The sequence below is a fragment of the Cottoperca gobio genome, chromosome 3 (genome assembly GCF_900634415.1).
Source record: "Cottoperca gobio chromosome 3, fCotGob3.1, whole genome shotgun sequence".
Classification (NCBI taxonomy): domain Eukaryota; kingdom Metazoa; phylum Chordata; class Actinopteri; order Perciformes; family Bovichtidae; genus Cottoperca; species Cottoperca gobio.
Window position 1 is genome coordinate 28,640,797 of NC_041357.1, and position 26,614 is coordinate 28,667,410.

Below are 26,614 nucleotides of genomic sequence, written 5' to 3' on the forward strand. Positions count from 1 at the left end.
TACATGCACATTATAGTACATGCACGTTATAGTACATGCACGTTATAGAACATGCACGTTATAGTACATGCACGTTATAGTACATGTACGTTATAGAACATGCACGTTATAGTACATGCACGTTATAGTACATGTACATTATAGAACATGCACGTTATAGTACATGCACGTTATAGTACATGCACGTTATAGTACATACACGTTGTAGTACATGTACATTATAGTACATGCACGTTATAGTACATGCACGTTATGCACGTTGTAGTACATGCACATTATAGTACATGCACGTTATGCACGTTATAGTACATGCATATTATAGTACATGCATATTATAGTACATGTACGTTATAGTACATGCACATTATAGTACATGTACGTTATAGTACATGCACATTATAGTACATGTACGTTATAGTACATGTACATTATAGTACATGTACGTTATAGTACATGCACGTTATAGTACATGCACATGTATAACATGTACGTTATAGTACATGCACGTTATGCACGTTATAGTACATGCATATTATAGTACATGCACGTTATAGTACATGCATATTATAGTACATGCATATTATAGTACATGTACGTTATAGTACATGCACATTATAGTACATGTACGTTATAGTACATGCACATTATAGTACATGTACGTTATAGTACATGTACATTATAGTACATGTACGTTATAGTACATGCACGTTATAGTACATGCACATGTATAACATGTACGTTATAGTACATGCATGTTATGCACGTTATAGTACATGCATATTATAGTACATGCACGTTATAGTACATGCACATGTATAATATGCACGTTATAGTACATAATACATGCACGCTCAACCCCAAAACACCTCTCATCATTGCTCTTCCAGTTTGTTATTAAGAAGTGTTGTGTAGCCTCGTCGGCCCTTGTGACACTTTTATTTTTTGTTTACGCCCTGCAGTGAGCAGACGTGCTTATCTTTATTTTAAATTACTACTGGCCTACATTGTTCGTTGGATTTTTATATCATTTTGTGTCCATTTTGCAACCCGTTCGTTCATTTTTGCACATCTCTACTCAGACTCTAGAGAGACAGCATGAAGTAAAGAAGTTCCTCACTCTGACACAGGTTCGGGTTATTGCTTGGCTCGTGCTTTGAGAACTTGTATCTCATAAAGCGTCTTCACCTTAATAGATTTGGCCTTCATCAGGTTAGGACCGTTGCCCCACATGTTTTCTTAACCCTGCAGAATGTGAAACTCCGCTGCCATGGCTTTCATTAGTTATGGCAAACATAGCAAAGCAGTTTCATACAGAGCGAGCGATTCGCCAAGTGCTTATGAAACAGTGATATTTCTTCTTGAGCGACGCTCCCTTGTGTCTTTAAATCACTTCAAATATTCTGCCTCTGTCTACTTTTAACAATGCCAACACTTTTGGGGAACAAGCAATGAAGCTGAACACCGCTGTATGATGTGGTCACCCAGAACCATTTATAAATCATGTAACTTCAAGTGAAGAAACAAGCAGATCACTGCCGTGGTACCGCACAGACTGTGTGTTATAGTGAGCATCAGCGGAGTGTGAGACAATGGGCCCCTGGGCACAGACGAAAGGCCCCCCACCGCTCATATACTGTACATAAGAGCAAGACAGACTTTATAGTTGTTTAGCCTCTTTTTGTGACACTTTTGTATTTGTTTTTGTTGTTTTTGCATCTCATTGTCGTTTGTGTCTCTTTGTGGTCATCTCGACACTTTGGGCCCCTGGGCCTGCGTTCAGTATTCTTCTGGTTTTGGCTAATGCCCCTTCTATATTGTTACAATCGTGCAAACACTGTCCTCCGGGATAGACAGAATTCTATATTCATTTTAAAATCATCCATAAAATTCTTTAATGATTCAGGAACATCCGACTGTTTATGCTGTGAGATGCAAGCGATGCAAAAGAAAGTAAAGGAAACTCTGTAGAGCGTAATGTCATGTTTAACAGACCTAATGCTTCAGAGCCTTTTCTTTATTGATTGTAATTTGTTTGCAATGGTGCGACTCAAACCAGGACTATACTCGCTCTCCGGGATAAGCAAAGGTAATCCCGTCTCATCATGGGGGGTCATGCTCATCATGCTTATAAATAATCTCTCAAAATCAGACTTTTTAAGGTTTTCGCATTTGTGATTTCTGATTTGTTGACATGTCTACTTTAATTTAAGGTTTCAGGCAAAACAATGTCTCGTTATGGTCAACGATGGGACTTTAATATCTCCATCGGTATTCCTCCTTAGACTTATCTGGGTTCCAAAGAGAGATTTGTTTCTAAAATAACAAAGCGGTAGTGTAAAATCTGCTCAAAGGTTCACATAGCTATAACCTTTAGGAGTAAATGTGCTTTTATAATTGTGAAAGACTTACTTCACACCTCTGATGTGGATGCTTTTCATAGCTGAAATGTGTAAAGCAGCGGTAATAATAACCTGGTAAGCTGTGTTAGGATAGAAGCTATTTGTAATGATGATACAAGTTCTGCGGGTTACACCGCCTTGCTTACACAAATAGCCACGTTCGTGAGAGGAAGACGTATCACATTTCCAAAAGCCAGACTCTCTGTGGTTGCCCCGACCAGAGATAAGCTGCTAAGCTGCAGATGAAAGTGTGTGTGCATGTAGAGAGCGTGGCGTGGTGAGCAGCTGTGGTCAGCCAGATTTGGGAGCCCTCTGTGACACCACGGTTCAGATACAGCGGAGAGGAGCTTTACACACTCACATTTCCCGTTACCCTTCACATCAATCCAGCTGACTTCCTGGAAAATAAGAATAAAGAAGTAGATAAAAGGAAAGGACACACCATTAAAATGCTTTAGGTGAAATGGCGGTTCACTGTAGGTGTGAATATGTTTGTGAGCCCTGCACAAGATAAATATAGATAGTGATGGATGGCTTCGTATAGTTAATCTTTTGTATCAAATTACAAATTAAATCTGATGATCAACATGAATTGATCATGAAGATATTGCAGCTGTGTCCATCACAAAGGTTTCCACTAGTTTATCTTTTCACAGAGGGAGGGTGCAGGTCATCTGGTGACTCCACGAGCCAATGAAATGTGTACATTCTGCCCCCCCAACATTGCAGCAAGCGGGTTGAAAGTGGATGAAGAAGAAAGTGATGATGAGCTCATCGACCTTCTCAGCCGACTCTCAGCAAGAACATTTATTTCCCAAATCGGATGATCCACAAGGCGCAGCAGGTTAAGTCTTTCAAAATAAATGTCAAATACCGTTTTCATTTTTACATTGTTAGAAAATTGCATTTAAATGTTAATTGTGACTTAAATAATGTTTGTACGAGAATCAGGCTACGTTGTGATATTGCATTTTTATATTTAGTATTGATTATTGAATATTTAGGGTTTGAAATTAAATTTCAAATGAAGTTTTCATTTTCAAATTGTTATAAAATTGCACTATTTCTTGCATGAATGGAAAATCAGGTTACAATGTTTATATTTGCATCTTTAAGATTTTCATTTTAAAATGGTCATATGAATATGTGAAAATAACGCACTTATGCAACAAACACATACATATATATATATATATATATATATATATATATATATATATAAATATGTTTATTTATTTATATATATAAATACATATACATTTATATATAAATACATTTGTTTATTTATTTATATATATAAATACATATACATTTATACATAAATGTTTATTTATTTATATAAATACATATATATATATAAATATATATATACATATTTATATATAAATATATATATAAATACATATTTATATATATATAAATATAAATATATTTTTATTTTATTATATTATAAATATATATATATATATTATAATATATATATATATATATTCTCCCTCTCTCTCTCTCTCTCTTTCTCCTCACCTCACTCTCTCTTTCTTTCTCTCCCTCTCTCTCTCCTCTCCTCCCCTCCCTCTCTCTACCTTTTCTCTCTCTCTCTCTCCCTCTCTTTCTCCTCTCCTCCCCTCCCTCCCTCTCCCTCCCTCCCTCCCCCTCTTTCTTTCTCTCTCCTCCTCTGTTTCTTTCTTCCTCCTCCCTCTCTCTCTACCCTCTTTGTCTCTCTCTGCCTCCCTCCCCCTCTTTCTTCCTCTCTCCCTCCCTCTCTCTATCTGTGTGTGTGTTTGTTGTTTTTTTATAATGCACAGACAACATGCTAATAAACTAAACTACTGGCATCATTTGAAAGGATAGAAGAACATTTCTCACACGAACACCAGAAGTTTATAAGGAACAGGTTCATACTTTAATAAAAGGGTATTTTCCCTTGGCACAGATCTGCTATCAAATAAATAAAGCAATTAATCAAATACAATCTATATAAACTAAACAAAGTCATGAAAAAACATTAGGCGGGAAAAAACAGCTAGTGCTAAATAACTTTCTTTTACAACAAACACCAAGTGAAAGTGTGTCAGCGTGGAGAGAAACAGCTGGAGTTATAGACACCTCACTACTCCTCCCTGCTAGGTGGGGGGGGGGGGGGGGGGTAATGGAGTACTAGCTGACAGTCGGCAAGTGAGATAACTTAACAGTTTTTGATTACAAATCAGCCTTATATTCTTTATACATGATGCTGGTTTATCCTTTCTGCGGTCCACTATATACACCAGATTTTTAAAAATGTCGATACATGAATCTTACGAATTAGTTGTGCAATACAAACTGTATTAACGTGGAGGAGTGGCTCTGAACGCTGGACATCTATACAACAGGACAGAAGCTTGTGTGACATGATTTGTTCTGAAGAGAAATTGAAATAAAATACATAATGAAAAAACATTCTGGTAGGTTTACAGGGAGGACTGAAAACCTTCACGTTATTATTCTGATCCCAAATTATAGACAAAACTGATTTCCCAAACTCTCAACAAATACTGTGGCGGTGCTCTTGAGCAAGGCACGTCCCCCCAGTTGTGCTGCTTTGAAGTGTGTTTCTAAGTGTGAAGCCTTCTGATGTGAGTTCAGGTAATAGTATGAATGTGAAGCGGTGCAGGGAGTTCTGTGTTCAGTAAAACTCTCTCTGTGTAAAAGAACTTTATTGCAACCTGGCTGCGAGTCTGACCGAGCCTTTTCACTAAAATTCCTTCAGAAGCCCTCGCTTACCGTGTCGAATCGGACCACCCTGCAGGACGAACGACCGCCTGCGTGCTGTCCGTTTCACACAACCGCGCAACCATTTCCACACTACTTATATTTGGAGAGTCACGCTGGTATCAGCGCTGTTTCGGGTGAGAGGAAACCATTGACAAAGGAGTTACAGTATGTATGAGGAACCACTTGTTGTCCAGGAGCAGCAGTGTGAGGTGAGGGAGCTGAGGTATGGAGCACAGCTGTGATCCCCCTTGGGGGAATGTGGCCGTTTCCACCGCCGGGTCCCGTGGGATGATCCGTCTGACTGGTGCCTCTGCTAAAGGACGGCCTGCAGCTGTGGCAGGACACCGCAGGGCTGCGGGGCAAGACTGGCACACACTGCATTCTCTCAGACTAACAATTAAACTTAGTGGATATAGTTTGAACATAATCCATCATTGTGTCATTGTGTGGAGGAAGTTGTCCTTAAACAAAACACTACGGATGCATAAGGGCAGCTCATTTCTAAATGTGCTGAAACTCTCCCACAAATCCAACAAGGCGGTCAACACTCTGACATTTGCAGCTCTGAGATCGCTGACTCGCATGTTGCTGGCATAAACATCTGCACGTTTACGGCAGCGTCCATGGAGCATCATGGGATAGGATGAACAGACGGTCCCTGGTGCTGGCAGGAGAGCAACAGTGGTGAGTTATGGGTCTAGTGGAGACTGCAGGCCGGGCCCAGTGTTATCCAGCACCAGAGGAATGAGACAGCTGAAAAGAGCCCTCGCCTCGCCGCACCACAAACAGAGCCTTGTTGGCTGAGCTCTGAGGCCACATGGCGGCACGGTGAAAGACCTGCTGACAGCTGGGGGACAGGAAGATGCCGTGGAAACATAGGGAGCGGCCGTGGCGTGACCCCGGGTCCAGGCCGGAGCTGCTACGAGTTGGGGAAACTGCAAGCCTGAGAAGTCCAAACCCGTGGTGCTGAGCGACTCCCAAGAGAGAAGATGTGTAAGCAAAATATTTCCCTAAAAGGATAAACTTCACACTGACGGATGAACACGCCGACCTCTCACTGGCTGGATGGGTTTCAATTTATGCAACTAAAGGCCTGAGCCAGAACTGGAGACGTCTACTGCCCCGATGTGAAGATAGCATCATCTCTAGTTCTGTTTCCGAGTGGAGCGCCGGACTGTGGACCTTTTGGACATTAAAACAAAAAGAGGGCTTTTGTTACAAACAGTCTGCCCACTGTGAGACGCATGTTCTGTCCCAGGTGCTACGATACAAACAGCATTTAAACATCTAAACTTGATACGTGTTCTGCAATGCAGCCGTGTATCTTAAAACATTTCCTTATTTTATACGTTTCCTTTAAATCAGCGTGTAGTCAAGCAAGTTATGTGTTGTGAGCTCGAGCTACCGAACAGCACCGTGGAGAGTCGGGACTTCAGTAATAATTACCAGATCACACTTACAGAACTCATCGCATGGTGACAAAGTGGAAACAGAGAGAGAGAGAGTTGTACATTTGTTTTGTCAAAATGAGGCTCCGAGTGGTCTTAGAAAATGCAGTTGTGAAGTAAAACAAACTTAAAAGCTTCAAATAGTGAATACAAAGATATCACGTCATCAATGAAGCTTATACAATTGATAACAATATATAACTTATGTACAGTCAATGCTAGTTAATAAAGTACGGAGCTGTTGACGCCGTTTCTCTTCTTTCAAAAAAGGTTTTCGAAGTAATTTGAAAATAACTCTTCAATGCTTCTTCAAAGTCACAACAACAACAATTAGGATACAATTAGAGGTAGCAGCGGATTTGGGATCTCAGTTCTTTTTTACTTTATGACATTTTTCCTTCCCGTCGTTGCTAACGGGGTATTGCGTGTTGAATCAGAATCTTCATCTTCATCTTCAAAAACCTGCCTGACAGCCTGCTTTAAATACTCACGCACCCATGAGCGCACTTCAAGTGGTTTTCAACAGACACCAGTGTCGTGACACTCACACACACACCCACACACACCACACACACACACACACACACACACACACACACACACACACACACACACACACACACACACACACACACACACACACACACACACACACACACACACACACACACACACACACACACACACACACTATGCCCTGCTCTCCTATCACCTATACTCCTTCATATATATTCATCTTTACATCACAGTCTTTCTTCTCTTCCTTTTTCCTTAAAAACCTTTTGGCTTAGTGGTCTGGAAGGGTTGTGGTGCTGGTTTGGAGCCGTACAGTTCATCAGGTAGAGGATTACAGGGTCGGGGGCGAGAGGATCTTCAGGGTTAACTATCAAACCTTCCCTCTGTGCCTCCTCCCTAGCCCCAGCCATGATCCTCAGTGCTGGCCCCATAGTGGCCCTGAATCACTGTCCTGCTGCAGACCCAAGCTTTTTGTATGTCTGACCAACATCTTTATAACACTGATTAATAACCTGTCAGCACTGGGACACCCCTCCCATGATCCTCCTCTCCTCCCCATGTCCTGTGTCCACTACAAAGGCACTGCAGCACAATGCAGGGTAGCCCCGGCGGTTGAAGCTCTCTGCAGTCGCTGTCTGCTGGCCTGCTTGGGTTTTGTGGGGCTGCAGGAGTGCTGCGCTGTCCCAGGGCAGGGTGGAAATTCAGGACTGGTAAAAGTGGTGGTAGTGGTGATGGTGTTCATGGTGGTGGTGATGCTCGTGCCGCTGCACCACTTGTGCCAGCCCCCCCTCGTACAGCAACACACTGGGCAGGTCCCTCACCTGCTCCTTCTCCACCTTCGGAGCCAGAGAGCCTAAAGCTCTGTAGCCCTGGCTCTCCTTGGACCGCTGCTTGTGCTTGCGGTACGGCGCTGTGGATTGGTGAGGGGGGGTCTGGCTGGGTAGCGCCGTGGGAGGAGGGACACCTCGGCTTCTCATGACCCTGCTGCTGATCTGCGCAGTAGGTGTGCGGCTGTGGGTCTTAGGAGAGCGGAGGGCGTGTTTCCCTGAGTCTTGGCCTCGTGTACGGGCGGGGTGGAGGCTCTCCCGAGCGACAGTGTCCACAACAGTCTGCAGGCGGCGATGGTGGGAATGCAAGTGGCCATTTTCTGGTTCATGGGAGCGAGAGCGAGTCTGGTTGGATGGTCGGGTCTGAGGCTCTGCCTTCGTCGGCTCTGCGGTGGGTGCTGTGAGAGAGACAGGTATTTTTATTTGAACTGAAAACGAGTAATAAACGACAAACTTCAAGGTTGCAGAGAAACAACAGTTCTGCTACAGGGCTTGTCGAAATGTATCACATTAAAACCATGGAAAACAAGAAAAGAAAAATAACCCATTATGTGCAAATTACTGTGCCAACAGGCTGCTAATAAAGATCTAGTAAAAAGCTCCACGATAAGATTCTGGCAGCTTTCCTTCAGGTTCTTTCTTCATTCTCATAACCCTGACTCGATGTGACAGAGAGCAGATCTCTGTTAGCACTTTCCTACAAGGAGCAACATTAAAATAATCACATGTCATCACTGACCCTCAGATCAAGGCTGCAGCTTATTAGACCCAATATTTCACTTCACAACAGCCCGTTATGTCGATGGGCTTTAGCCTTGAACACTTGATGTATTGTGCTTGCCTGAGCCCAGATGTTTGTACTGGCGAGGAGCGCAGTGGGCTGGTAGATCCATCTAATGTCTCCAAGCAGGTGCCGCAGTAATGAGGGCCCCTGGATGCAGCTTCAAAGGGCCACGGCCCGTGTTTCTCCCTCCCCTCTCCCCCTCTAAACCCCTGGCCCCGGTCCACTCACCGACTCCGAAGCGGGATGTGTAGTTCTCGATGCCTGCCAGGTCCAAGTAGTGGTTCCTGCGTTCCAGGTTCTCATCCACACAGTGGCGCTGGCAGGCCGGCTGGGTGTGGTGGTCACTGTGGTGGCGCCTGTGGACACAAGCGGCACCTCTCATTAGGTAGCAGTACGGGCCAGAGAGGCTGAGTACGGCAGTGTTTGGAGAAAGTGAAACAAGTGTCCCTTATGATCGGGCAGCAGCAGCAGCGCAGTAATTGTTAGAGAAGTGAGATTGTGACTGGAAAATCACAGCTTTAAAACCTCAACTGGGAGTTTGAGCAGAGCAGTAAGAGGGTTGTTCACTCCTCCGCAGTACAGTGGAGGTTAATTTGGGAAAAACTAATTAAAGAGTAGAAGACTACTGCAGCAGTGTGAAGCGATCCTCAAACTACCGCTGCCCCCAGTCACTTTGAATGAGAACGTTTTCTATTTCAAAAAAGGGAACGTTATAATCATAATGAACAATATGATAATAATACACTTCACATGGCACAATCTTCAACAATAGAGACTGTAGGGGAGGTGCGTTTACCTTAGGAGCGCTCGAGTCTTCTTGTCTGCACTCTTGGGGTCTTCTATGCACTTGTCATTTTTCTCTCTGGGGTGGGACATGTCTGTGTATGTGTGAAAGACAGGAGGCTATTATCAAAGAGAGCTACACAAAGCAGCCACACACACACACACACACACACACACACACACACACACGACAACAGTCACACAAGCCTCAGAAGAAAGCAACCTTTGTTTTGGGGTTTTACTTTGAAGATCTATAGAAAAGGAAAAACAACACTGCTTCATTTATTCTATTTTCAACTCGCAGCCTTCTTATAAGGCATGGAATGGAAAAAATAAAAAAGCATGCAGACTTCAGAAATTGTTTATTAAGGACGGAGATCTGATGCGGTTTCAAATTAGCATGAAGGCAACAGGCGATAGTTTCAAAGCTGGCTCTGTTTGAATCTCTTGATGGATATTTATAGCTGAAACAATAGGACGCAAACACACAGGAATATATACTTTTTGAGATATTTTCTTTACTTGTTTACCAAGTCGTCAGTGAGAAAAGTTAAGTTGAACGTAGCTATATTTTCCCGGCAGCTCTGAGATGGGGGGGGGGGGGGGGAGAGAGACGGGGAGAAGAGAGGAAAAAAGGGAACTTTGGAGAAAAGAAAAATGGCTGTGATTATCAAAAGGCCTCGGCACATCTCTTAAGGTTTCTTTCAGTGTATTTGAAGGCACTGAGGGAGGGGGCCCTCTCTTAACTCTGTCACTCCCCCCATCATTAAAAATGAACCCCATTGAGTGGGAGAGATGGAGCGACGCCGAGACTGCGAGGAACAAAGCTCTGACAGGCCTGAAGCAGCCTCCTTTCTGCTTGACAACAAAACACATCTCTGGGTGAGCTGACAGCAGGCAACACAAGGGGGACCCCGAGACGCCCTCTGTTCTCCCCCCCCCCACCACAGCCAACTGTATTAATGCCAGCTTTACCTGCCGCACCCTGCGTACAACTCCTCCACCGCTGGCTGGAGTCGGGAGCCACCGACAGCTTGACCCGCAGCGTCTTGCTGCTGCTGGGAGAATGGTTGACGGAGGCGTCCACGACCTCGTAGATGGTGTGCAGCAGGCTGGTGATGTCCTGCAGGAGAACAGGTGGAGGTGAGTTTGATCTGGGATTTTTGATACACAGCTTCCATTTCTTTCACCTTGTAGATCCTTGGTGACGAAAAGGAACATAGGAGACTCTTTTTATCTGATTGAATTCAGTATGCTGTCGCTTTGTGCATTAGAACTCTATCATAACAGTCACGCTAGCGAGGAATTTAAAGAAGTGACTCAGACAACAGTGAACAGAGAAACTCACTGATGTCAGTTGTTTCAGCTTTCCAAGTTAAGGCGTTCAGACAGGGTGTAAAGACGAGTTATAAATTCATGAAAAGAAAAGTCTTGGTGGTAGCAGGAGATGTCAAGCCTGATACGAGTCATGCTGCAGCTGTGTGAGCGCGAGACTCCCTTTATTTCATTCCTCCATGTCTCTTCAATGACTGAAATTACACCTGCACACACTTTCAAATAAACACAAGTGATACCATGCTCACTTTAAAACGAGGCAACTGGCCAAATGTGGACGGCTTCATTTGCACATATAATAACGTGGCTCTTGTGTTTTGCACTGATGAGTGTTTGTGTGCAACACTCTGAGATAAAGAGTGTGTGTGTGTTAGCGACGGGCTGACTCATGCAGTAAAGTCTCACTAGTGTTTTACTTTAGAAGGTAAAACACAGAATGAATCCGACCACACAGAAACTCCAACAGCATGATTTGAACTTATTATAGTACTAAGACAAATAATATGAACTCTTCAGGGACCGGTTCCACATACTGGTTACAGAAATATAATAAAAGCTTCCTGTGTCATTTTTGGTTTCCGTCTCTTTTTTTTTTTTTTGTGTGAAGGGATGAAGAGTTGGAGAAGAAAGCTTTTCTTTCCCCCCTCCAAGCCGCCGCCTGCCGTCTCATGAGCCATGGAGCCACAGGCAACGGCAAAAAAAAAAACAGCAGCGCCAACCGCACAGAGGACAGCTCCAGTCTCTTTGCGCTGTTTCAAGTTGTTCCCTTCTGTTTCTGGATGTTCTCTCAGATCTGCATCAAGTCACAAGTCACCTCGCAGGAGCGGAGACGCGCAGATGTCGTTGGATTTCTTTCTTAGGAGTGAGATTGGGTCTATCCTCACTTTCTTTTTGGGGTGTTATGATACCCGAATGGGGCAAAATATAAGATTCACGGGGCAGCGATTCATTCTGGAGGGTGTTTTGATTGTTGTTAATGCATATTACATGATAAACACAACACTACACTACTTTTTGAAGTCCCACTTGATCATAATGTTTTTATTTTTAGCCTAGGTAACGCCCCCTGGACACTATTTAAGGGTAGGTGTTGAGTCGTGTGCACATACTGGAGAGATGCCACCAAATAATAACTCTAAAACATGTAATTATCTAAATGGGATATACAGATGATATTCATGTGTTTGTTTTATGTTCCTCAAACGCTACTGCGTGAGGCCCATTGTCTGTTTATGTATCTACGTGATCATTTGTACGTTCGTCAAAGGTTTATTCATCCAGGTAAATCAAGATTGTTACCTCTCTGGTGACTTTGCCATTGTTGTCAAAGTCGTAGAGGGTGAAGGTCCACTCCTGCCGGTTATCCTCCTCCACAGACACGGCACACTCCAACTCCTGAAACAGCGCAGTGTTCAACTATCAGTATCATCCAGCAACCGAGTGTGTATTTGTGTGCGTATCCCGCCATTTGCCCTAGTTTCATCCAGAGGGGAGGTAATAAACGTCCTGTTTGTTGTCGACACTCACTTCAAACTGGAGCTGTTTCTGTGGCCCTGCGGGAGATAGGCTGTCCCTCTCCTGCATCTTCTCCTGCACACAGCAGCTGTCTGTCTTCTCTGGGGGTAAAGCAACTGCAGTGACACACGCACACACACACAGAGAGAGAGAGAGACACACACAAAGATAAAAGAGAGAGCCTGAGGATGGAAACGTTGGGCGCAGTCATAACCTGAGGATATGTCGTTGCCTTCAAGTGTTCCTTGTAAGCTTCTACTTCCAAGTTTGGCAGCCGCAATTAAGATGTGTCACACATTCAACTCCTGGTTGGAAATAAACCTGCACAGTCTCACTGTCTGTATTCTAAAATTGTATTTTTGCATTGATAATAATAATATAGTAGTAATGTATACAATGCAATAGCTTCTACGGCAGTACAGGCTCTGGTGTGTTAAGCGTAATGCAAACAGAGTATCACCAACTTTAAATGTTGCATCTGACAAATCAGAGCTCGTAATTCAAAATGCAGAGCTTGTGGTGTGTGTTCACGGTCTCTGTGACAAAACTCAAGGCTGACAGAGAATCGAAACACAGTTTGACATCATTAAATAGTTATCTTTGGAACAAATTGATATTATAAATCTAAGAATGCTTTGTTTTCTTTCTTTTTAGACATTTTTCGTCGCTTCATCCGGACTGAAAACACACTTCATGAAGTTGATTAATAATCATCAATAATATGGATGTAATAAAGCTAGAAGAAAATGACATGTAATGCACACACTTATAACGACACTATACTTGAACAGGAAACTTGTCGGGTAACATGTGAATTATTGCATCATTCCAGAGAGAGAAAGTACTGTTGAACCAATCCAATGCAAAAAAAGAAAAAGCGTGCAACAATAAAACCTGTAAAAGCACAAATTCTCTAAAGGTTCTTCCATCCGCCACACGTATAGGAACCAGTTTCAAGCCCTGAGCGTCAGTATATTTATCACCGAAGGGCTTCACACTGAGAGGGGATGTGAAACATGAAACTAAAATGACATAACATGTCTAAAACATGAATATTAACTGGCATTCATATATAAATGGTGGATTGGAAACAGCATGTGAGCATCAAAAGGCCTCTGGGAGCACATAACTTCATGGAATGACATTCAACGTAAATTACCATCCAGACCGCCTAATCTGCCATGTGCACTTAAACTGACAGCCAGAGCCCGACAGCATTTCCTATACCATAGAATCCAATGATAGTTTCACTGTATTACACTTTACAACACAGTGTTCAAACGGAGAATACTAATTTAAACCAGATCCACAAGCCTTAGAAGAACCTGTGTAGTGCTGGGTATCACCACTGATTACCCTTTTTAATCTTTATGGCATTGTTCATGTACAATACTAATATTCCTTGGGACGTGAAAGAGATTCTAACAGAATTAATGCTTTGAATTAACCTGACGCATTATTAAAAATATTGTTTACATTAAGATTTGAGCCCAAAGCAATTACATTAATGTAATAATGTGTATATATGCCTATAGATATATAGATATATAGATATATAGATATATATATAGGCTCGTCTCTGCACTCTGCAGCCTTTAGGCTTGGCAACGCGGGCGGAAAATATGTTTTTTTAAACCCAGCCCTAAGTGCAGGGTGTGTGTCACTGATTTTCACGCCTCTGCTTTTTTTTTAATGAAATCATCGACCACAAGTTTTTCTATATACAATATAAACCGTGTTGTGGTGGGGGGGGGGGGGGGGGGTTAATTCAACAGTATGTTTCATGTCTGTCCACAGTTAATGGTGGAGTATTTTTGGATTGCACTTTAGGTAGCCCAACCTGGTGGACAAAAATAACACAACATTCCCCGTCTGATACGATGTTTTAGTTTCAGCTTTGGATGTTGGCCCAGACTTAATGCTACAGGATATCCTTCTCTGCTTTGAAATCCAGCATTTGTTTGACACATGAAACCGCAGATACACACGACATGTAACTGAGATTTGGGAGGGGTACACGTCGGCTCCTTTGCGAGCCACTATCAGTTACCCGGACACCTCCTTGCTTCGTCCTCGTATACGTTTGTGTGTTTTCGCAGAAGCTTTTTACAGACTTCACGCAGCCACGACCCCTGTATGTTTCACCTCTGCTCATTCCGCTTTGCATGAGCATTAGCCACCCCGCCCCCCTGCGTCCTCCTCGTCCAATCGCAGTCCTGCACGCCACACACACACACACCCACACAGACCACACCCCTCTCTCGCCACCCTCCCCTCTCCTCTGCTACACTTTGAAGTTCCATTCTCAAACCTTTTGGAAGAAGATCAGACCGGCTGTAAAACAGAATCACTAATTAATTAAGCCAAGTCAAATCTGAAACACTGTTTGTTTGTTCGCCAAAGGAGCAGACACAACAGCCCAATTTCTTTCCTCCTGATCCAAAGCAGATCAAAGCAGACCTGTCTCATCCCTGGGTAGGGGAAAATGCCAGAAATGAAAGGCATCATCCCAGGGAGCTTTTACCAACTTTTTGGAGAGGAGCAGCATTTGGGGTCCCGCTGTTTGATCATATGAGGTGCTCAAAGGGAACATTGTGTGCGAGGGCAAATCTGTTCCGTAGCAGGCTCAATATGGTGGTGAGATGCTTATCTCGGAGCTAATGAAATGCCGGGAGGAGTAACAGTAATCTGCTATCACCCTCCTCCCCCTCTGGCCCCCCCACCACAGACATAAGCCGACTCTTTATGAGAGACGAGCTGAGCCAGAGGATTGGCTGCACATCAGATCTGAGGGGCAAGACGAGGGCAGCCGAGGCAGGCACCCGCCGAGCCTGCTGCCATGTTACACACACGTGCATGCGAACACACGCACCCACGCACACACACACACACACACACACACACACACACACACACACACACGCAGAAATGAGAGGGAAAGTTGCCACACACTGCTAGCAACCCCACCTAGCTTAGCTAGGCTACACGTAACGGGGCCTGTACCCCTCATACGTTGGGTCAGCCCAGTGCTGGGTGGGTACTAAGGGGATTTGGGTTGGCCAGAATGTAAAGAAGCCTCCACTGAAGTATTCATGAGCGAGGCCTCTAATCATCCAGCTGTCTTGTTTAGCTACAGACAGACAGCACTGGACTGTCCTGGGTGCAGCCCACATGTGAATCGGGCTGCAACTAACGATGATTTTCATTATCGATTAACTGCTGATTATTTTATGGTCTACAAAATGTCTCAATGTCAAGGTGATGTTTTCAAATGCAGTTTATTATGATATAAAACAGAAGAAAGCAGCAAATCTCCATATTTGAGCGCCATTCTTTAAAGTCTCCTGAATACTGTTTCAGCATTGAGCTCTGTGTTTTACTTCTTTGAATTAAAGAAGACTACAAAGTGTTTCCTCTCTCAGTTTGAGTTATCTCGTCTTTGTTACTTGTATGACAACAGATCTGATCATTGCACTAAATGAACTAAATAAATTCCCCACTGCTGTTTTTATTTAGATCTTCGTGTGCACGAGGAGGTATGCATGGCTTGCTATGTGCACAATAGGACACATTATTATATTATTATATTACTAAAGAACCGTTTATGGAACAAATTGTTTTCATTAGAGGACGTTAACGCTGCAAATCAAACATTTGACAGTCACTGCACAGTAGGGTAACAAACAGTGTATATATATATATATATTTATATATTCACACATAATCTATGGAATGTTTTATTTAAATTATTTGGGCCTATCCGACTAAAAGGCTAAAAATCATCTCATTCTCCATTTATCAGTCTTGTCTCTCTACTTCGTCTGTTATCAAGTGAAGCGGAGCTGAAATCAAAGTAGTTTTTTTGCAACCCCTCCAAAAATTCTAGTCTGATCTCGTTCAGCTCTTCATTTTTTATCTCCGCCTCACGTCCAATCCTGTCTTTAAATGGGAGGGAGAGACTTTCTCGTCCCGGAGCTCTTAATCCAGGATCACATCATATCGGGGGGGGGGGAAAAACATGAAGGAATGGAGGCACTTTGCAGAGCACCACAGGGGGAGGGGCGGATGAAAGACGGAGAAGGTGGAGAGGCGGGAGCGGAAGGTGAAGGGGACCTCATCAGCACATTGTTGGGGCTTAGAGCATGGGTGTGGAGCCCAGCGTTGGGGATGAGCGACTCCTGGAGGGCGATTGCAAACAGTATTTTTGCAGTTTTTCATTCAAATCAAAATAAAGAGAAATGAGCCGAGCTTTGGCGACGGTCCTACCTTCCAAACGGTAGTGTTCATCACCAATCCTCCGCGCACATGCTTCATTCATGGAGTCCTGAAAAGAGAAAAAGACACAACAAGACACATAAATCACAGTTTCAAGTCATAGAATAGAGAAGTATCATATTTATTCATAAAAACAAACAAATCCACAGAACAGCTTTCCAACACGGAGTGACATGCCCGAATCAAAATTACAGCGTTTATATATCTATATATGAACTAAGTTTGACAACTGAACTCTGAGCTTAGACAGCAGCGGAAAGTTTGGTAGGATGGTAATTGCAGGACTGAAACAAACTGAGCATAAGACTGGCAGTCAGAGTTGAGACTGTGGAAGAAGTATCTAAATCGCCGCCGACGTCCCTGCAAGAAATTCTGAGAAAGAGGGCTGGTAGTGGGGCTATTTCGGTGGCGGGCTATCACTGCAGCGACGCGTTCACAGGCTTGTTTTTAACCCCGGACTGTTTTCGCCCGGGCCCCCTCTTCTGGCAGCTCGGTCTGTTAGTGCCTGCAGCAGAGGCTGGAGGGACATGTGATCCCCGGGCTTCACTATGGAAAAGTCTGGCTCAGGTATCCATGTGGCATTGCAGTCATCTGGCCAAAAAACCATTACTCACTGGCTGACAAACGTATATACATCCTTACGCACACAGTCCAACGCAAACACACATTCAAAGACCCACCAATGGCATCATTTCAAAGTTTTCCATTGCAGTCATTAAAAACTAAATACAATGCGCATACACTGCCGAGACAGAACATATTAACAACATTCTTATAATAGACGATGATTAACCCTAATAATTAACTTCAGAAAATTCCTGGATAGGAGTGTAGGAGCATGTGTGTTCATAGATGTGTGTGTGACAGAGGAGAGGCTGTGACAGCGTGAGAGGGGATTTCTGTGTAATCCAGGGAGGTAGAAGGTCAGATGGTGTGATCCCACCTTCCTCGGACTAGTGCAGGCCAGGCCGCAGCGCTGTGGGTGGCCTCGGGAAGAGAATACAGAACACCACAGGACTAACTGGCAGGCTGATAGCCCAAAGCAGGCACCCGGGATAAACCTGTGTTTGTTGTTAGTAAGAATGGGTTGACACACGTCCCGGTTTGGCTTCATGACCCTGATCCTGAGCTGGTTTAAAGTGGTCTGCTCCGCTAGATTCTGTGATAATTGTAGGATTACATGAGTGTGAATGCGGGGCAAGTGATAGTAGAACTAGAACATGGTTCCTACAAGTTTAAAGACCTTTGAAATGCCACTTGAAATTAAATTTAAGACCAATTTTACGTGCAATTCTTCCGCTATTCAGATCTGCGTGCCGTTAACGCGAGAGGCAGTTGGTAAATGATTATTTTTAAATAGATGTTACAGATTATTTTTGAGATTTTACCACACAATGTCAGAAAGAATCATTCATAGAATCCTACTTCACATGTCTCAGTATTCTTAAGACCTTTGAAAGACTGATTTAAGACTATTTAAAGACCTTATTTTTTCCATATATTTCTGAGTTCACGCCATTGAAGACATTTTAAGTAGCAACTACTTCTACAAGTCTTGTATTTGTTTATAGAACCAGCTTTAAAGTTTATTATTTATGTTAGGATTTACTATAGAATGGTTGAATTTAATTGCACAGAGAATATTCCAGGTTGTATTGTATTAGTAATAAGCAATAAGACAACGTGACTCGTCTTGTGCTTGTTTGTAAACAGACTAACGGAGCCGCGAGTGTCTGACACGCCATTTGTAATTTACTGCCGAGCGAGGCAGCCGGCAATGGAGATCAAAGAGGAAGGAGATCAAATGTCAGTGGAGGTGGAAGATGTGCGCGACGTGTTTGTTTACTAGATAGTTCGAGTGTTTTTTGGGGTGACTAGACGAGACATGGCAGAGTCAGTCCAAAAACTAAAACTAAAACTTATGTGACGCTGCGTCACTGTAAATCAAACCGCACAACCCGGATGGAAAAACTCTCCTGTTTACAGTTGCGTGATGTTCTTCAACCTGCTTTGGACCCATTTATATGAGACAGCTGTCACAGGTTAATCACAGGTTGTCACGTTAGCAGAGACTCTGCAGTACAGTTTCACATATTTCACTGCTAAAACTATAGAATTATACAGAACGACGTTACAGATAAAGTTACAGTGAGTTTAACTCAGAGAGATCACAGACGCCGTGTCGATCTAAGACTGTGGTAGCATTAACACTGGCCTCTGTTTCCACGTATCCTCAGAGAAAATCCTTCAATACCTCACACGCAAAGACACACACACACACACACACACACACACACACACACACACACACACACACACACACACACACACACACACACACCTCCTTGTATGTTTTTCTGTTGTTTTGATGAATGATCCAAAATTATTGAGGGGTTAACCAAGAACATGAGAAAAAGGGGCACGAGGAATGTGCTAATTGGTTGTTGTCTGTGGTGATGGATGGGAGCCGTATTATTAGTCCGCTAGGGTTACTCTGGGATTTGCTCTGGTCAGTGTAAAGAAAAAATACCCCATGCTTTTTTTGCTTCGCACACACGCACTTCCTCATCCTCTCATGCCAAGTCTTTGAATACTAAATAGAAATGTATATACGAAGAAGAAGAAGAATTTTCAAACTGGGACAGAAAACCCATATTTACCCATCATTCCTTGTGTTATTTTCCACATTTACTTGTTGACAGTTCTCCTTGCAACCTGATTAAAAGACATTAAAGTTGTATGATGTCAGGTGTAAAGTCTAAATCTGTTTCACAAAAACAAAATGGGAATATTTGCTCGAGTCTTTGTTCTCAGCATCTACGGGAATAAAGCTGTGAAGCAAAGATTGCATCCATTTCCCCATATAACTCATCCCTGAAATCTATCCTGATACAGCTTGTAAAGAGCACCTCCAGACTGACTGACCCGATGACACGAGCACTTTCGAGCTAAGCTCTCTAGATTCTGGCTTTGGCAGTGATTGATAACATTGTTCGGTGCCAAAAAATAACAAGTAGGAGTTCTAAAAATAAGCGTTTGCTTCTGAGTTTCCTGTGTTCCCACCAGGCCCATTGGTCACTGGAGCAATGGGTCAGATTTCTATGCCTAGCTCCAGAAAAGGGAGATTTTAATGGGCAGAAGTGACATTTAGAGCCGTGTTATTCAGACCTACGAGGAAGAGATTAATCTCCTCAAGCCCAGCAGTAACGTGAGTGACACGTTTAACAGTCCTGTCACTCCTACTAAGGAAGGATTGACAGAATTCCTGTTTATATTACTAAGGCTACATTCAGAGGGCATTAAAAGTGGCCCAAATTAGACACACTTTCATAACAGTGAGCAGCACAAATCACATGGAATCAGATCTTTTCTTATGTGGTCTTCAATCAGATACAAGTCTAATGTATTGCAATGCAACCTTCATTAAAAGGTAGCCCTTAAACCATTCACGTCCCGATCCCACCACTCCTATGAATCCACTCACACCTCGTACATGAAGTAGCAGCTCCATAAAAAGCCCCCCAAAAAAGTCCTCATCCTCGTTAGCACGCGCTTACACATTTGCTTGCTTCCACGACACATCAACTTGTAAAAAAATCTCCTTTTCTGTGTTTCGTTGCTGTAACTAACTCTGGTTTCAGATCTTCCTGACATCTCCTTTCACTCACAATGTTTTACCGAAACCAATTCTGCTTTTTCCTCACGGTGAAAAACGCAAATGACGAAATGTATGTTTTTACTGTACTGTAATCTGATCTTTAATATCCCAAACTGAAGGCAGCATTCAATGCACATTGGAAGACTACTAAACAGACACAAAAAGACTGGATATCTGGTAAAGAACATATGTTTTTAAACAAATTTACATTGTTAAATACTAAAGGGGAAGTAACAGAAGTAGCCGCTGCAGTGACAGTAGCAGTAACTGCATGTTAGAGTTGGACAAGAGAGTAAGTCAGTCCAGTTTGTTAAGCCACAGAGGATAAAGGATTGATTTGAAATGAAAGAGCTCAAAGTGGATTTGCCTAAAACTGCAATGCTGGTCATCCCCCCTCCAAAGTGATTTCTCCACTAATGAGTAAAGACGAGGCTCAACTGATGCAACATTTGCAAACAGTTAGTGAATCTCAAAACCGGGTCTCATTAATTTCTAGCGCACATAGTATGCATGCACGATGACCATGATAACTATATGCATTTAAAACAGCTTCTATATAGATATCTTCTGGTGCAGCAATGAGCCAATGATGGCTTTCTCTTGAGAAACCTGCTAATTCGAGAGGTCAGAGGTCACTGTGGGAGAGGCCACCCCACCTTTCCACCCCCAGTGGCTCAACCACAGCTTAAACCTTCAATACAGCCAATATGTGTGCTATACAATCAACACTTTATGATTCTAATGCAGTGCTGATTACCCCTGCTGTACATTGGGTGTTGCAGAGTTTGTACATTTTGTTGCAGCTTGGCGTCCAAGCAGCAAAGTGTCACTTCCCAGTGTCTCTGCAGGATTTGGTCAGATTTTCTGGCTTCAGGACACAAACAGGCATTTCTCTACTGCATTCGGGACCAGCGAAAACAATTTTCCAGACATGATGTTAAATGTTCTGTGGAGACCACTGCGTAACGCTTTCAACGGCAGCCAGGTCCTCGAGAGCTTCTTCAGGGATTTTAGGACAAGGGATTAAATGTCCCCTGTGTGTTTTAAACTCCACATAAAGTGATTTATTACTGGGCTATAACACAGAACGCAGTGTGCCTGCTCCATGACAACATCCCATCTACATTACTCGCCGACCTAAGGGTCTGTTTGGTTTGGCCATAGGAACTATTTGGCAAACCTCATCAATGGCACACTCTATGAAAATGAACTTTGGATATACCAAAGACAGCATAAGAATAATAATATTTACTAACACTATATGCAGTTATTTCTTTAAGTATGGCGACCGCTCTATTCTCCTCAGTATGTCAGCTCTAAAACATTATGATTCAAACTCATGATTACATAACTGCAACGCTCCAGGGTTTAGGAACACTTTTATCTTTTTGATTTCCTTTGCTTGTCACAAACTTAAAAGTATTTACCTCAACATTAAAGCACAGAACAACATTTAGATATCTTTTACATTTAGATGAATGGGCAGTGTAATTAACAAAGCTTGCAGAAGCAAACACGTCTTCTTGTAATATATGTAGTCCAAAGATATGGCGAGTGAAATGATACAGTAAACATAAATGTTATCCCAGTATAACGAGATGTTTGGTAACTGCAGTGTGGATGGAAAGGCAGAGACTTTATGTCCATAAGCACAGTCAGTGCACATTCTTAAGGAAATTAAATGAAAATGCCACATTGCTGTTAACACTTTCCATTTTCAGTTTGGTTCGCAAGTCAAATGTGACAGCCACGAAAATGTAGCTAACCTCGCAGACTTAAAAAGCTCCATCTTGTCGACACTAAATTTTGTAATGATGTTAAATGACCCAGCTGGTCCCTTGGCTGCTAACCTTGATCGGCATGGATATGAAGGATGACATTATTGATTGAGTGCGTCCTGAACTAATGCAGAGCAGGCTGCAGCGGACTCTGCTCAAGCTAACAAACCCTGAATAAAATAACTTGAAAAGAGCTTTTACCATTTAAATTTTGCATCTCGGGGTCCATATTGTGTAGTGAAGAGAGAGCGAGAAGGAAAGTGAAAAAGACAGTGAGCGCATGCTGGCACAGAACCGACTTGGTGAGTTCAGGCAGAAAGTTGCCTAATCCTTACTCTGGCACTGCAGACGGAGACCCACTGGGCCAATTTCTTTTTCTCTTCCTGCTGTGAATGTTTGAAAGCAAAAGGGTACATTAAAGTGCAAGTAATATGTACTTGTATGTGATTGTGGGAAAGTCCCACAAGGCCTCTTGGTCTCTACGCTGTCTGCCTCCACGACCCGCCACACAGGCTGACAATTTATGCGGCTAACGACAGCTCTGCCTGATCGTGCGCCAGGGCTCAGTCGAGGCAGGCCTCTAGAGCAATGGCAGCGCTACTGGCACTCCATCAAAACCCAGGAAAAATCTCATTAGGACTGCGCCTGGGTGCTTCCTGCTCTGTCCCCCCCACCCCCACCCATCGCAAGAAAACACCTTCAGGATTGCAACGTTTGGAGCAGCGGTGCCGACATGATGTGAGGAGCGACACACATGAAAGGCCATTTAACCAAGTGGGCGAGACAGAAAGAGTGACAGAGACAAGGGAGGATGTGGTAATGGCAGCGGTGCTTCTCCAAGTACGTGTCTGCTTCCCCTGGGCCTTTCAAACAGGAGACGGCTGAGGTCACTGACACTCACATAAAAGCCAGAGAGCTCTCTACAGGGTGAAACAGAGCATTACAGAAAGTGAGATGTGATTATTCTCACTTGTGTCATATTCATCACAGCGACACGATGTCCAGTATCGGTACGATTGAAAGGTATAGAAGACTACGGGAAATACAAAAGGGATAGTACGAGACACGTTATGCCTTGCTGTCCTTGTACCAGGTAAGATAAACATGTCATCGTGTCTTTGTACCATAAAGTTAGTGCACTTGGCAAATAAAATGATTTTCACTGATAGCCTGGAGAGCAGCCATTAGTTTAAGTTTATGAATTACTAATGGAGAAAACAGCTGAATAGCTTGGGAATTTCAAAAACTCTGTTAGCGCGCACACAGCCCCCATGTTGGAAACCGAGAAGTAAAACAACAAAACACTTGTGTTAGTTTTAGAGCTGCAAATTAGCTTATAGGTGTAGTGTTACTCGCAGAGGACCTCAAGAGAGGAAATACCCATCCCTCTCCACCACCCCAAAGAGTAAACTGAGATACACCGGAGGCCGTTTCAAAGGACCGAGCACAACTCTTGGAATCTGGAGCGGTGCCTATCCTGCAACGTGAGGTACGTGTGGTGGAGGGAGGGAGGGGGGGGGGGGGGGGAACACAACAACTAAACGGACCACCAGTCATCATCAGACAGCCTTTTAAACCTGGGTCCAGTCTTTTTCCAGTTTGTTACGCTGGAGTGCTCCTCACCTTCCAGAAGCATTAAACAGCCTCATTCAAAGCCCCACGTAGCCGTAAAACATGACGCCCCGAGATGGAGCCAAGATAGAGAGTGTTGATGTGAGGTAGTGAAGCGCTGCACTGCCTCTGAGTGAGGCTTCAAAGGGGATCAGTTTTCACACATGAAATAAAGATCTCAGATAATCGTATAGCATAGCAAAGCTGACGCGAGACGGTCCCATTTATGGAGGGAGGGGAGACGAGGCCAGTTTTCATACAACACCTTCCAGACTGAGAGCCGTGGCAAATTAATGTCTTTGAATTGTTCTGCAGCCAAACAAGATATATTTGTTTTTGTTTTGTTTCTACAAAGAGACTATCAGGCTCATCGTCACATCGTTTCTTGAATTAGCTCCGGGAGAACAGATGCTTGGGTCAGAGCTCTACAACAAATCAAATAAATGCACAAAACGGATCTTATAAGCAGTCTGCAGTGCCCAGAGGTAGTCATATCTGCTGTGTTTTACAATGCAATTTTATGGCTTTGATAAGAAGCTCAATGCCTTTCCAGAGGTCACAGACTGTAAATCGTTTGATGTTGAGCCCTTCACATGCACCATTAACAAAACATAAGCTATCTGGTTGGATGTTTTTAATCTGGAGCACTGTACAATATATTTAGTGCACACTTTCTATATTTCAGAACAAATAGTACACAGCTTAGCAGCATTAGATAACTATGCAAAAAAAATAAAAAGCACATTTTAGGGGCTTCATCAGAAGTGAAAACTGTCATCAAGTTGTTAAAAACCCAAATTTTAAAACCACATGTAGACCATTAAAGCTTTCTCTTCTGCATCTCAACCACTTTGTTTGACTTGATTTTTCACCAACTCTAGAGAAAGTGCAATACTTGAGTTGAGTGGACGACAAACTGGATAAATAATTGGAAAAGTAAGTCCTTTAACTCTGCCGACTAAAGAGGGCTAACGTGTAATTTGACGTCTCAGAGGGAACATCAAAGACAGACACCTTCTCTGCAGACTCTGCGGCCCCGTGCCTGACACCAGTCAGTCACGGCACACCCTCTTCTCTCCCTGCACCCCAGGAAGGAAATTATAGCCACAGAGTTGGGATCCATCAGCAGGCAGGTTGGAGGAAGCTGCTCTATGATTAAAGTGTGCATGGTCAGCAACACCAAGACTGGAGGGGTTTGAGGAGGCAGCACATGCCAGAAGGCTTACCGTGTTAACTCCAGTTCACGACACAGGGATTCTCCACACACACACACACACACACACACACACACACACACACAGACCATACACACACTTAGTGAGGTTGAAGAAAAAGTCCAGCATACGGAGGAGGTGCGGTTCAGTGGATTTATTCTTTGCATACTATATATTAAGTCAAATTATACCGTATGTCAGTGTAAATTAACTCTCTGACGTTGCAAAGACACGTCTGCAGTGTACGAGCACGCGTGTACATTCATGTGGATGTGTGAGTTTGTGCACACGTGTTGTTTGCTCTCTTAATGCATTTGTTTTTTTAAGAGCTGTGATTTTATGCCCTTCTTTTGTCAAGTGATGCACAGCCACCATTCATCTCTCCACGTCAGATTAACATTGCAAACACTGCTGGTCACATTACCTCACCCACATCAAAGGCTGCCTCCTGAAAGGCTCAGTGGAATATTAGCAAAGATTTACAGCCTTCATCTCTATGCTTCAGAAACATGCTGATCTGAAGTAATCTCCCTCCCCCTCTCCCTTTTTGTGTTTTATGTGTGAAGTTGGCCAACATTTTAATGACCCATTTACAAAACTTTTACACCTGCAAAGATAAGCTTTTACGGCTCAGCCAGTCCCTCGGGCGCTAAACCCAACCTGTTACTCAAGGTAACAACCTTTATTAGCTTTTGAAAAATATGTAACCACAGCAATTAACATTTATCACATTGTTTATCTCAGAGAGGAGAGCGAGAGGATGTCAAGATCAAGAGTCTTACTGCATGATCACCCCTCCAGCAATTTAGAGACACCAATAGCTGAGTACTTTCATTTTCTACAACAAGAAATCACTAATATTCGCTTACTTTCTTTTAAATCAGCGTGTAACGTTGAAAAAGACAGCACTAGCTGTGATGCACAGAATTGATGTGAGTGCCAGGAATAAGCAATAGTTTGCTTCTTTCCTGCAGACTTTGCATAGCGCTTTGTTTCATATCGCATAAGGCAGCAAAGATCTACAGGTATTACCCCCCCCCCACACACCAGGCTCCATGTCCGCAATGGATGGTTTCATTTCCCTCCGTAAATGTTTTGATTCAACAAAGTTACATCGCTGCTATGCAAAGTTAGAGCTAAAAGACTAGCCACAATTCGGGAGCGTATCTATGATCCCCGGTTCAATCGTCCGGCAGTGGCTCAGTCAGGAGGGGCTTGGACTGTGAGCCGTAGGGTTGCTGGTTCAAGTCACTGACCTGACCTAAATGGATGGACTGCTACTTGGAGAGGTCCCAGTTCACCTCCTGCCCTGCCGTGGTGCCCTTGAGCAAGGCACTGGACATCCCCCTTCCCCCCCCTCACTCCCATTGCTCCCTGGGTGCTGTACATTAGCTGCCCACTGCTCCTAGGTAGACTCCTGGTACTAGGATGGGTTAAAAGCAGAGAACAAATTTCACTGTGTGTGACCATTAAAAAGAGTGTTTATTCTATATATATATTATATATATATATAAAAGAGAATATTCTTTTAAGTAAACTTTACATAACATAACAACATAAAGCAATGGTTTTATGTTGTTAGGGATTCACTTCAAAGGGCCCAATGTCCAACTCCACACTGCGTTCCCTTTGATGAGTTCCCACAGTCAAATGCAGAGCTGCAGGACATGCAGGCTTTGTGCTATATAGAGCTGGGGAACCAGACCGATCTCATTCC

At 43.3% G+C, this 26,614-nt stretch overlaps 1 protein-coding gene across 1 annotated transcript in view; it reads right to left on the minus strand.

Moving 5' to 3' along the window:
* Positions 1-4,525: 4,525 nt before the first annotated feature.
* The window catches only part of nkd1 (NKD inhibitor of WNT signaling pathway 1), a 33,220-nt gene continuing 11,131 nt past the window's right edge, over positions 4,526-26,614 (minus strand). Inside the window, exons 4-10 of the mRNA XM_029428512.1 lie at positions 16,628-16,685; positions 12,374-12,477; positions 12,146-12,241; positions 10,487-10,634; positions 9,525-9,606; positions 8,957-9,084; positions 4,526-8,342 (exon numbers count right to left, since the gene is read on the minus strand). Coding sequence (XP_029284372.1) covers positions 7,819-8,342; positions 8,957-9,084; positions 9,525-9,606; positions 10,487-10,634; positions 12,146-12,241; positions 12,374-12,477; positions 16,628-16,685 — 1,140 coding nt within the window. The 3' untranslated portion in view covers positions 4,526-7,818. The remainder of the gene's footprint in view (positions 8,343-8,956; positions 9,085-9,524; positions 9,607-10,486; positions 10,635-12,145; positions 12,242-12,373; positions 12,478-16,627; positions 16,686-26,614) is intronic.